Source organism: Strix uralensis, chromosome 5 (genome assembly GCF_047716275.1).
Source record: "Strix uralensis isolate ZFMK-TIS-50842 chromosome 5, bStrUra1, whole genome shotgun sequence".
NCBI lineage: Eukaryota > Metazoa > Chordata > Aves > Strigiformes > Strigidae > Strix > Strix uralensis.
The window spans coordinates 53685364-53698517 of NC_133976.1; the positions used below are offsets into that span (position 1 = coordinate 53685364).

General features: G+C 36.2%; 1 protein-coding gene across 4 annotated transcripts in view; it reads right to left on the reverse strand.

Annotated features, from left to right (window-relative positions):
- Nucleotides 1-13154, reverse strand: part of ANKS1B (ankyrin repeat and sterile alpha motif domain containing 1B) — a 446786-nt gene that overhangs the window by 146961 nt on the left and 286671 nt on the right. For all 4 annotated transcript variants that reach the window (XM_074870829.1, XM_074870833.1, XM_074870835.1 and 1 more), the window contains one exon: nt 12324-12476. In XM_074870829.1, the coding sequence (XP_074726930.1) occupies nt 12324-12476 (153 nt within the window). The remainder of the gene's footprint in view (nt 1-12323; nt 12477-13154) is intronic.

A 13154-nucleotide genomic window follows, 5' to 3' on the forward strand; every position in this document is an offset into this window, starting at 1 on the left:
TCTCTACACGATATGAAGAACATTTTGTAAAATAAGCAGTGAATAAGAAAAAATTACAAACTGAGGCAGGAACATAAATCAAGAGTTAAATGTACATAACCTTGCAATGACTTGATCATTATGATCACAGATACCTGCCAATAACTATTTCAAGGGTGTAAACACTCAGACTGACAATGTGTTATCTACATCTGTAGAAAATTGATAACTGGAGATAATGCTCAGTTATCAATTTTCTACAGATGTAAATATTGATAACTGGAGATAATGCTATGTAATTTTGAAATAATACAGACTCAATGTGAAATATGGTCTCATATGAATATGGTCTCACTACAATATGCAGATGATGCCACAAGTTGCAATCCTTGTGTACTTCAGTCTGCTCTAACATCACAGATGCCATCTTGAATGCCCTGGGACAGAACTGCCCAAGTCTTAGAATACTAGAAGTTGCATGGTGTTCTCAACTTTCTTGGCACCACTAGAATTTTAAATTGCCCTTTATGGAAAGGGACTGAAACCTTATTCCTTTGAAAGTTAAAACCAATGAAGGATAAAAAACCTTGAAGATGACTTTAAGGACTCAAGCCCTGTTGGCTGCAGGCTGCAATAGAACCTTTTATAGTTAAGTGAATACTTCCCTTCCCCTCATCTTCATTGTGTTGAAAAATTCTGACCTTACGCCTATTAATAATCTCAGTATAATACTTTTCACTCTTTTTTGAAATCCAGGACTGCATCTGTACGATACAAATGCAGTGGATTGCAGGGATATCCAAGCTAGCTCTGAACAATGTGAAAAGGGAGAATCAGGCAGAAGACCCAGGATAATGCTGCTGTCCTATTTCTGGCACATTAATCACTCTGATAGGTCTATATGGCACAGCACTGCATTTTCTCTTATACTCGAGAATGTTAACAAAATCTGCTGTACAGAGAAAATGTTTCTAAAATGTTTCTGATATTCAATACCCTTATAGCTAACATGACTGCCATTCAGTCCTCTTTACCTTTAACTATTAAAACCAGTCGTGAACAGAAGACAAATGATGCTAGTCAAGATCTGATACACTCTTGGGAATTTTTATTGGAAATATCAACTCCTCAGAATATCCTATAAAGCAAGGAAGAAGCAGAGAAAAAAAAATTTTAAAACATTTTAAAGAGGAATGATTTCTTCTTTGCACACTGCTGAATGAGAGAGTTAGTTGAAAAACACAGCGTTCTTTTAAAAGCATGAAACTGTACTGCAGTCCTTGAAGACATTATGTAATAAATTCTGCAGCTTTATTTCTTTGCAAACAGGGGATACTTCTTTACGGTTTTTATCACTGCAAATTTCTTCAAAGTAAAGGCAGAAGCATTGCTTTGCAACATTAACATCACTGTGTTCTTGTTTGCTTTTATCTACCACAAACTTCAAGTATTTTACCATGTAAATCATAAAACTTCAATCAACATAATCTGTTTTAGAATACCATAAACTAGAACTATGAGAGGTAGGTTTCGGAGGCAGCAAATGTGAACATTCAAAACAAGACATTTATTCCAGCAAAACTAGCACAAATATTGTCTAGGAAATAAAATTTAAATACTCATAATGAAATTATTTTAGAGGAACTACCTTTTAAAATCTACGAGTAATGAAGGATGCTATCCTAAGACTGCATATTTGGAGGCCAAATTCAAAATATGATTTATCTAAAATTTCTAAATTAATATAAGATTAAAGAATCTGAAAAAGGACATTATTTTAAAATAGAAATCAATTTTCTTGCTGGCTCACCAACACAGAAAAGGTTAAGATAGTAAAATATAACTCTATCCAGGGTTCTTCTAAGCTACTGAAGGCAGAAGTTGTTGCCTAGGACAACAAAATATTTAGTAACTATTTATCTGATCTGGTTTTGCAGAGAACTTAAGGACTGGGAGGAAAGGTTATTTTCTAGTTTTTTAAAAGGGAATGAGAAGTCTTGGGTTGGGCTGCTTCTGCTGTATCCCCCAGAAAGGAGATCATATTCTGAAACTTGAAATATGAACTTTCTTATAGAACACTAAGATTTTAGACAGAATATCAGATGATAAGGCAATTTATTTGCTGCCTGAATGGATGGAGATTTTGTTAGGATACTTCAGAGACAGTACTCTCTCTGGCACTAGGCAGAGTAGGTTGCTTTAATAAAAAAATTACCTTGCATTATAAATCAATCATTTGTGCTACCTAGTGTGTTACAGGACAAGAAAATGATCCTGCAGGTGGAACACAATAGGTGCTAAAATTGTTCAGCTTTGATTATTAGTGCTAAAAATTGCTGCCAATCACTACATGATTATAATTTGTTTTGAAGAGAGCGTGGGGCAGAGGGAAAGAAAAAAGAGAAAAAGAGGAAAAAAAAGCTCTGGTTTTAAGGATTCTAATATAAGAGCATAGATTTACCTCATAAAAGAGGTAAAAGGGATTGTTAAAGAATTATACCATTTTGATATGACCAAAATCCTTACATTTAAAAATAAATGCAGGAAATGGGAAACATTAAAAGAAATCTACAAATTTCAATTGCTAGATTTACTGATAAAACATGGTTATTTTACTATAACTTTTTAATCAGAATAGAAAAATTTTTATTACTGACATAATATAAGGAAATATAAATATAGAATTAGGGAAATTATTTTAAAGTAATTATATAATGTCTTTATTTAAATAACCTCTAGTGCAAAACGACACCAGATGGATAAAAGAATCATTATACTACCAACAAATAAATGCCGCGAAAATGTTCACAGTGCAAATACTTTCTCTTTTTCTTTACCATGTTGTATTGTAAACTGAATAAAGGACTGTATTTGAACTGAAAGAAGTGTTTTTCCTCCCACTTCTCCTGAGTCTGAGAACTGCCATGATCCAAGGTGGGAGTGGGAAGGGGTAAACAGTGGATGATTTGAAGGAACTGACATGGTTTATGTTGTCTCCTGATCTTTTGCAAGTAACAGTATAGGGGAAAGAGGATGATGTATTTAAAAAGTATTTTGCATTACCATGAGGAAAAGATGAAAGATTGTACATCAAATTGCTCAAAAGCTAAGAGATCACTACCTATGCAAAATGTTACACACAGAAACTATACTTAAGAGTTAAACATGTTATGAAGTTACAATACTAGCACATGGATTTGTTGAGGATAAAGAGCTTCCAATGAGATTTCTAGAAAGAGTCACTGAAATACTACAACATAAAAACTGTTTCTAAATGATCAGTAATATCTACAATCACTTAGGAACTGAGTGATTGATGGATCTGCTACCATTACTCAAAGCAGAAAAAATCTGACTGCAGAAAGAATAATTTTCAAGTGCAAGATCCAATGGAACAAATTGGTAAGTATTTCATTCTTGCAAAAGAAACGAAGATGTGCATTGTTAAAACCCTTTTGAGACCTCTGTGCATGCCCTGGATGAATCAAATCTACACAACTATCGTGTATAGAAAAAAAATTGCTATTTGTATAATATAACTTTTTTGCATATGCAATGAACCTGTTTCAAAGGGAAATAGAGCAATATAGAGAGATATCCTTTGTATTTACAACTGTAGCAGCTAACACATATTAATGTAATCTCATTTGTAGCATTGCTTTACTAATGTAGGAGCAACTGAGCAAATCCATATACGTCTTATCTCATGAAGAAATAATGCACCATGATGAAAGTTATTCAGTTCCAGACCCATCTTCAGGGCATCTGATTTGAAACATATAAGCAACTATCCTGTTGTCAAAAAAATGCTTAATATTTGGTCCTATTATTTATATTAATTAGGATAATTTTGCACACAGATGAGCCAAAGAATTTGAATGGATATTGAAAATTTCCTTCATATTTTCCCAAATCAATCAAGGCTGTGCATTAATCATCTCAAAATTGTAGTTATTTAACATAAAAAAACCACCACAAATGTAGTACAAAAGATTTTTTTAAATGTCTTAATGCATCTTATACATAGACTACTACTTTAGTAAGGAGTGAGAAGACCTAACATTCAGTCTACCTGGCAGAGAATTTTAAAGATGCCCAGAAAACTTTCAAAGGCTAGAAATATCTGTTCTCAGTACAACAGGCACATTTGTTCTTGCAGGATCTCAGACATTGTCAAGAATTTTATGCCACCTAGAAACTTTGAAACGCAAGACTTCTGGTTTTGCACCAGTACATCAACATGGTTGTCTCCACAGAAGTGGCATTTGCATTTGAAGTGTGATAGTCTATCATTTAGCTTGCTGGAGAATTATTTACTTTCAATTATATACATTTATATATAAATACATACACAAATATGTGTGTGTGCATAGCTGTTTTAAAAGTATTGATTCACATAAATTATCTTCAAGGACTTTCTTAATCAAGTACACTAGTAATATGCTCCTGAATGTTTGGAAAGAGTGAACAGTGAAAAAGTCATACGGAGAATTTTCTAAACAACTATGAAAATTATTTTTACTAACAAAATACCTAATAACCTGAGAACCCACAGCCTATTGCTAATGCAGACTCACGGTCTTGAAACCTTTTCTGATTATCAAAATTGTTGGAGCCATTTAGAAAGCAAATACAGGAAGAGCTATGGGCATCTTTATCAGTCAGTAGCATCTCTGGGAGATCAGAAAGGACCATGGCTCCAAGCACTCTTAATTCTTTTCACTGATCTGAAATCTAGCACAGGGCTCTGAGGTAGAGGAAAAGGAACAGGAATTGTAGATCTGCAGTTGCAATGTCTGAGAATATGTTATTGAGATGTAATGTTTCATTCCTCTTCAAAAACTGCCTCTGCAGGTTGTCACGCTTGGGAAATTAAATAATAACAAGAGAAGAAGAGTCACAGTGTAATTTGTCAAACAGAATCTGAAGGACAGCCTTCCTAAGAAAAAGGTACCTTTTCATGCTATAGAGCATGGGAAATTAAGCTGTCAAATGAGCACTGCACAAAATCCATCCATTTGGTGCATATTACCCAATCAAGCTGTGGAGTTGCTATCTGCTTTGCTGGAGTAGATTGGGAGGCTGCTAAGTGAGACACTAACCTGGTTAAGGAATCTGAATGCAGTATGTGGTCCATTTTTAAGTTCTTTAAGCAGAGACTATAAGTTTTACTGACATTGTAGGTGTATTAGTTGTCTAAGGCCTCATGAGAGCTTTGAGAACTTTCATTACAGTCGTTTCTGTTACTTAGAGCTATAGGCTTAAGCTAAATATGTATAAAAGTAATTCTGACTTCAAAATTAGACATGCATAGCTGACATTGTGCATATTGGAGCTGTACAGAGAAAGACTAGAAAGATACAGAACAAGGATTTCTGGAAGTATGAAATGGCTAAATGGACTAACTCTTCAGTTTGCAAATGACATGGCTGAAAGGAGAAATGATAGAAGTGTGTAAAATGAACTACAATATAGGAAAGATGAACATTCATGGATGAACATGCTGAATTGTTAGCAATGATGTGTAACTTCTCCCTTAAAAGCTTCTCATTATCTGAGGACTGTAGAGTGTCAAAATTGATGCCAATTTTTGAAAAGTTTCATGGAAAATTCATGGAAATACTGGCCTCTAAGCCTGTCCCCCCGGTGAATTAGCAGGAATCTAATGATGAATACTAGTAGTGGACACATGGATAAATACAACCAGGGAGTCAAAGTGACTGCATGTCACTTGAAACCTCATGTCTCAAAAGCCTATTGGTGTTCTTTGAAACATATGAAAAAAGTATATAGAGAAGGTTGATGATCTGCTTAATCTGCTTGTTTGCCTGGATTTCTAAAGCCTTTTGATGAAACCAGTCTTAAAATGCTTTTAAGAAAAAAAACCCAAACACAACAGTCATGACATTAAGCCATAAGAAGAGGTTCTTTCATGGATATATAGCTGGTTAAACCAGGGAACTGTAGGAGAAAATGCAGTTTTCATAGCGGAGGAAGGTACCTAGTGAATTCCTGACGAGATCTGTGAATGGACCTCTGCTGTTCAATATATTTATAAATTCCATAGGAAAGAAGACTAACAGTAAGATCACAAAACTTGATGATGATAATAACTCATTCGAGGTTAAAAAGACAAGGAACAGTTGGGATGAACTGGCCCAATTCTAGAAGTCCCTGAGCTGAAAATTATTAATGGTTAGAAGAATTCTATGCAGATAATTCATAATATGTTTGTGCTATCCATGCAGCCTTCCCTGCTCATCTCTTTATGGCCATTTTTATAGACAGTACAGTGGGTTAGGTAGAGCCTCTGATCTGTTTCAGTATGGCCATATTCGTGCTCTTTCATTCCTACAGTACAAAACCTAGTGGGCTGCAGTGAAATGATCATGCAGCAGCTTTAAATGAAACAAAAGAATCCTTTTGTCACACAGTACATAATTAAATTAAATTGTGGAACTTCATGATGTGGAGGGTCCAAAGTACTTAGTTATAAACTAATGGAAGGCAGTCCATTGGTAGCTATTTTCTCTCTCTAGTATCTTTGATCTGATCCTGGACAGCAATCATTATACCATAATGTAAACCAGGAATGCAATTTGTGAGAGACTATCAAGAACAGTACCCCAAAAGCTCAAAATCTGGACAGTAATTGCGTTTAAGAAACTATTTGGTAAAGATTAATTTTACAGAAGACAAAGATATCCATGTGAAAGATGGATGTACAAAAATAGAAGCTCACAGTGCAGGATGAACTAATAGAGAATAATGTAAACCAGGCCACTTACATGTAACCCTCCTCCCAGGAGTTCAGCTATCTGTGATTCAGGGCCTACTTTCAGTACAGCGCAGCTGTGCAACCATTCTCAGTTTTCTTCTGAGAAAATTGCTAGGGCGTGAGAAGGAGCTGTGAGAGAGTGCACATGCTGGAAGCATGCGAGATAAGAAAGGTAAAGTTGCAGACATAACTGAGATTGTTGAGACAGGGGAAACTGGCACCTCAAGGATTCAAAGATAACAACACTCACATGAAAAGGTATAAAATCCCAAGTTAAAAAAAGAGAAATCAGAAGACATCAACTCAACAACATCAGCCTGTTCCAGGGAGCAATGGAGGCCAGCCCTCCCCTACCTGAGTGATGACTACTTGCCCATTAGACTTAATGACTCATTTGGTGGGGGTTGACTTAATGCCTAGTTCATTAGTCCTACAATCTATGTTGTGTGTTAGATGATAAATAGCTTGCTTTGTGCTTTTAAACTGTTTATATCTTGCCTGAAGAATCTCTGGTAAAAGCTGTTTATATCTTGCCTGAAGAATCTCTGGTAAAAGTTCCCTGAAGAGAGTGACTCCCTGAGGGGGAGGGTTACGTAAGTAATCCAGAATAACAGACAAGAATAATATGATTAGTCATGTAGAAGAGCATTTATACTTTAAAGCACAGGTGCACACTTTAGATGGGTTAGGGGATTTCAGAACATAGTGGACTTTTTTTTTCAGCAGATTATATATATTTCAGAAAAGTTCCCTGTAGCTACAGCATTGAATAAATGATATCTGAATCTGGGTACAGCATCTGACCTCTCTAATGAGCCAAGAAACCTGGACACAAAACCAGAAGTGTTGGGAAAGCCAATGCTGGGAGAAGGCATTCTGAATACTGACAATCCCAGGATAAGGAAATTAGAACAATGCTTCCTAGGAAGCACCTACCTGAGAAAATAATGAAGCAAATGGATTTGGGAAAATTCTTGATCTAAATGACAAATGAAGTAGTGAAACAGAATCTAAATTTCAAAGTCTAGCTTGTTGAAAAAGGACAGACAATGCTGGTGGGAGCTCACAAGAAATGCAAACAAATAACTTCAAATTTGATTTTTAATTTTAATTAACTTTTAATTTGATTTTAAAATTTAAAAAAATATTCAAATGCTTTACGTAACTGCTGCTTGATTGTGCTTGAAGAAATACACACTATATATGTGTACATCAAAGTCTGAAAGAAACTAACATGTAATTTAGAGCAGACATTACCTTGCTGGAATAATTTGCAATAAATTGCAGGAAGCTGCATATTAAATTTGTTTCTTAATGCCAGTGAGGTAGCTGGCAGACCAGAGAAGCTGAGGGAAGATGGCCTTTACCACCAGTGTTTCAGACCTCCATCTCTCACATGCTTGGCATTCTCCTCACAGTATTTTTTTTTTTTTTTTAAAAGTGCTTTCCTAGATGGTAACTTCCAAGGATGCTAAAACAGTGTTGTAAATAGAGTAAGAACTGTTCTTTTTAGGAAGATAAGAAGATTCAAAGCTCTGATCAATCCAGCATCTTAATAGTGTAAGGGGTAACTCACAAAGGTTAACTTTAATCATAGAACCATAGAATAATTTAGGTTAGAAAAGACCTTTAAGATCATCGAGTCCAACCATAAACCTAACCATAAACCTAATGCTGCCAAGTCCCACTAAACCACATCCCTAAGTGCCCCATCTACAGGTCTTTTAAATACCTCCAGGGATGGTGACTCAACCACTTCCCTGGGCAGCCTGTTTCAATGCTTGTTAACCCTTTCAGTGAAGAAATTTTCCATAATATCCAATCTAAACCTCCCCGGTGCAACTTGAGGCAGTCTCCTCTCGTCCTATCAACAACCTCACTACAATCTCCTTTCAAGTAGTTGTAGAGAGCGATAAGGTCTCCCCTCCGCCTCCTTTTCTTCAGGCTAAACAATCCCTGTTCCCTCAGCCGCTCCTCATAAGACTTGTTCTCTGGATCATTCACTAGTTTCGTTCTTCTTCTCTGGACATGTTCTAGCACCTCAATGTCTTTCTTGCAGTGAGGGGCCCAAAACTGAACACAGTATTCAAGGTGCAGACTCACCAGTACCAAGTACAGGGGTAAGATCACTTCCCCAGTCCTGCTGGCCACGCTATTTCTGATACAAACCAGGATACCATTGGCCTTCTTGGCCACCTGGACACACAGCTGGCTCATATTCAGCTGGCTGTTGACCAACATCCCCAGGTCCTTTTCTGCCAGGCAGCTTTCCAGCCACTCTTCTCCAGGCCTGTAGCACTGTATGGGGCTGTTGTGACCCAAGTGCAGGACCCAGCACTTTAGCCTTCTTGAATCTTACACAAGTGGCTTCAGTCCAATGATCCAGCCTGTCCAGATCCCTCTGTAGAGCCTCCTACCCTCACGTGGATCAACACTCTAAAGCTAATCTTCTTAGCATCTCTGCATGTCAGTAGGGAGAGAAAAACTCCCCTAGGAAGCAATCCAGATAATTAACCATAATTTCACCAACCTGAATCATCCTCTGGATGATCCTTTCTTTCGCCATCCTTTATAAAGGGAATTTAGGGAGGCTAACTTCATTCAGCTGCAGGGAGACTTTCAGAATATGCTTTCTTCCTTCTGTCTTTCAAAAAATGAACTGTTTGCTTTAATAACTTCATTGAATAGATTTATGCCCCAAAGTAGAAGAAAAGTATCTTGGTCAGCATCACACACGGAAGTTCAGAGGCATGTGATAAGTAAAACTCCCAATAGTATATTGAGATACATTATGATAAGGCTGACCTTATTACTAGTTTAGATCTAGGAAAAAAAATCTAAAGCTTCATGAACTTCATCCACAGGTATGTGAGTTGATGATCACAAAGTGTAGAGAGAAGATAATAAAGAGTTTTCATTTTTTAAGATGTAAAGAAGAGCTTATGAAAAATTAAACGTCCCCTTCTCTCCTCTGTCCTTTCAGCTATGCCAGTTTACCTAACAGAAGATATTATCTCTACCTTTAGATCTGTTTCTACCCCTCCAGAAGCCATGGATGATTTCACAATGGCTTAATGGAAAGAAGCACCAAATATGAACTAAGAGATTCCTTGCACCAAAGCAGGAATGGCTTTTATGTCAAATTCAGTGGCTGCAACTATTTAAACTGATGGCTAAAATGAAAAAGTTATCATATCTGTAGGCCTCGATATATTTTTATTGTGTATTTGGCATAAGTGCAAATGAAACACGTTCCATCTAAAACTTAAGCACCAAGACCCACCAAAACAAAGGTACCCTGAATTCTTTTCAGGATGTTGAGTTTGTTTTTTCTCTTATTTTTCAAGTGCCTGGATTCTGACCTACTCAAGTCAGGAGTCCTATTCCAGAGTTAGTGGTTTTGACCTTTATACATGCCTTTATGAAAAACTTTCTGTAATAAGCTCTTGTTTGCCATCACCTGAATGGGAAGTGAGACCCTTGAAATTGATTTCAGACAGCAAGCCTGCTGGTCAGAGATAAGTATCTTGTTCTGCCAGACTGCACAATGCTTCAAACCAATTTCTTGTCCATTTCTGAAAGATTCCCCCCAATTGAAACAGAAAAATAACAGTAAATACTCTTCTAAGCTACAGATTTTCTCAGTGAACATTATATCATTACAGTTAGCTACTACTGATTGGTGGGAATCAAATGTATACTGACTGAACTGAAATAGAAATTCTGAGAATGTAGAACTGGTTTATTTACTATTCTCTTGAACACCAGGATCCAATGTTATATCAGACGGGAGAAATATTTCTCTCTATAGGTATCTATATCTATACAAATACTTAAACAACTGTTTAACAGCTTCTTCTTGCGACTCATGGCAAAAGGGACTGTCTTCCCAAGAAGTACAGGCCTTCAAAAGAACATGATGTTAAGCTTTCAAATTAGAGGGATATGTACTGGTCTGGTTTATACTAATTTTACAGAAGTGTATTCCTGCTAACTTCAGTGCAGGTACTTCCCTTCTCATCAGTTTAAGCAAGGCTGGAATCAAACCACAAGCCTTTAATGAGGCTTTAATGATCCACTTGGGGGAGCTAAAGGGCAATTTGTATCCGAATTGATTATGGCAAAACGTTTGGGATGCAAAATTAAGTTACAGAAGACAATATGAGCAGAGTCTTCCACTTTTTTCAACTCAGTTCTGGTTTTTAATCTGTATTAGCTTCTATATTAAAATTTCAGCCACTAAGTTGAAAAAAAAAATCACAGTTCTAAATAGTTTAGCAGCAGACACCCATAACAGCATCAGTCACATCCTGACTTCAATTATACACCTACAACATACATTGCATGCAACAGACATAATGTGTAAGACAGAGTTTGGTCCTTACTCTTACTCTACATTTTTTCATTAGTTAACATTAACTGTAATGTGACAGCAAGAAAAGAAATTCTAACATGCAATGGTTTTGTCTTTCAGTTAATATGAAATACCCCTCTCTCTTTTTTTTTTTTTTTTTTTTTCCTTTCCTCTTTTCTTTAGATGCTGGTCTTGGGCTATACCTGCTTGTGCCTCACACACCAGTTACTGTGTTGAAACATGGCTTCGCACCATCATTATGTTCTCCATTTCTCCAGACTGGGACACACTGGGAACTGTTTCCCGGTATAAAGCTACATCAGCTGCTTTATCTTATGCTTGATTGCCTATGGTTACTAGTTACTACATGCCTTTGGCTGTTCTGGGAGTTAGGCACTAATTAGAGGCAGAGATGCAGTATCTCCTATACTGGAAGGAATAGCACATCCTTTTGTCTGTGAAGAGCCAATAAGATATGATATTGGGCTTCTTTTCACGTAGGGATTGCCTTGAAGCTCAGATAAACTGACAATACAGTTGATTTCAAAAGCCACAGCAGATCCAAAGCCATAATCATCGATCTTTTATAAAAGAAAATAACTCAGTTTCAGACACATAACTTACATGAAAATTCTATTGGCAAAGCTGTACTGTCAATGTCTTCACTGTAACAGTACAAACTTCATTCCAAATTACTCTGCAGTGCAGTCCACATTAAAGTTTATGGTTGTTCATATGTGGGCATCTAATTTAACTGACTCATGTAAATAAAGTTGCAAGCAAAAGTGATAATAAAATAAAATATTTTGTTCCTTTAGCATAACTTATTGACTATATTTAAGGTTTCCTTATTTTATGCTTCATTTAGCCAGAGTATCTGGAAAAAGTAAACTGTATCTTTACAAGAAGTGCTGTTGCTAGGCACTTTAAAAGCAAAGACTTATGCTTTGTAGATATAAACTACCAAAATATATTTTTAAATGTCATTCAGCATCCTGAAGGCAGACACAATCATGCTGATTGAATACCCTGATAAAGACAATGGCAAAGCAAATGGAAGCAAAGGGTACAGTCAACCCAGGTATATGCATGAAAGCTGTAATCATTAACAGCACTTGATGACAGTATTTGTAGTGCAATTTGCTTTTGTGCTTTCTCTTTGATATGTAAGGATATTTAGGAAGAACTACTGCTATAAATTGATCAACTTACATTAATTAATTCAATTTCCCAGATTTTTTTCACAAGGTCCATCGATGTATAGCCATTAATTAGAAAGGATTTGGTATAGTCACCCAGTTCAATGGAATCCAGCCATTCAGCTACAGAGGTGGGATTGTAGCCATCGTGACCAATCTGCTTCATCTGAAAAACAAGAATGAGTAAGAATTACAGATAATATTAATTAAGTGGCTTTCTGAACAGCAGTTATGTGTATTATTTTCTTTGGGTCAGAGTTATCTTATTCTCTGATAAACATTCTTATTAATAATTAGCACAACATGAAACAATTTTGTGAGAAAAAGCACTAATAAAACTTTTTCAGTGGATCTTTTTCTTATGGCTGCTTGCCTTTTAAACCAGAGTATACTAAGACTCTAGCCAGAATTCAATTCTTACTAGACATCAGAGAATCCATAAGTGAGGAAAGGCAAAAGGGTGAAAGAGACTTTATTAATATCCTGACTGCACAAAAATGTCAGATTTGCACCTAAGATTTCATAGAAGGGAAGAAATTAGACTGAGGACTGGATCTTTTGGTATCACACTGCAAATGAAACATATTGCCTTGGTTATATTATTCCTAATTTATCTCTTCTACTAGGTTATCTGATATTTTATTATGGTTGAAGCTGCACTATATTTTTCTGCCCCCATGGAGGTTTTAAAAAGTCTCTTTCTTTTACCTGGTCACATTTTTCATGGAACTCCTGGAACTGAACATATTTGTATTGCTCTCTGTCTGTAAAGTTGCTTGAGACTGGACAATCGAACCAAATAGTATTAGAATGGAATTGACAGAATGACGTACACAGAGGCGAA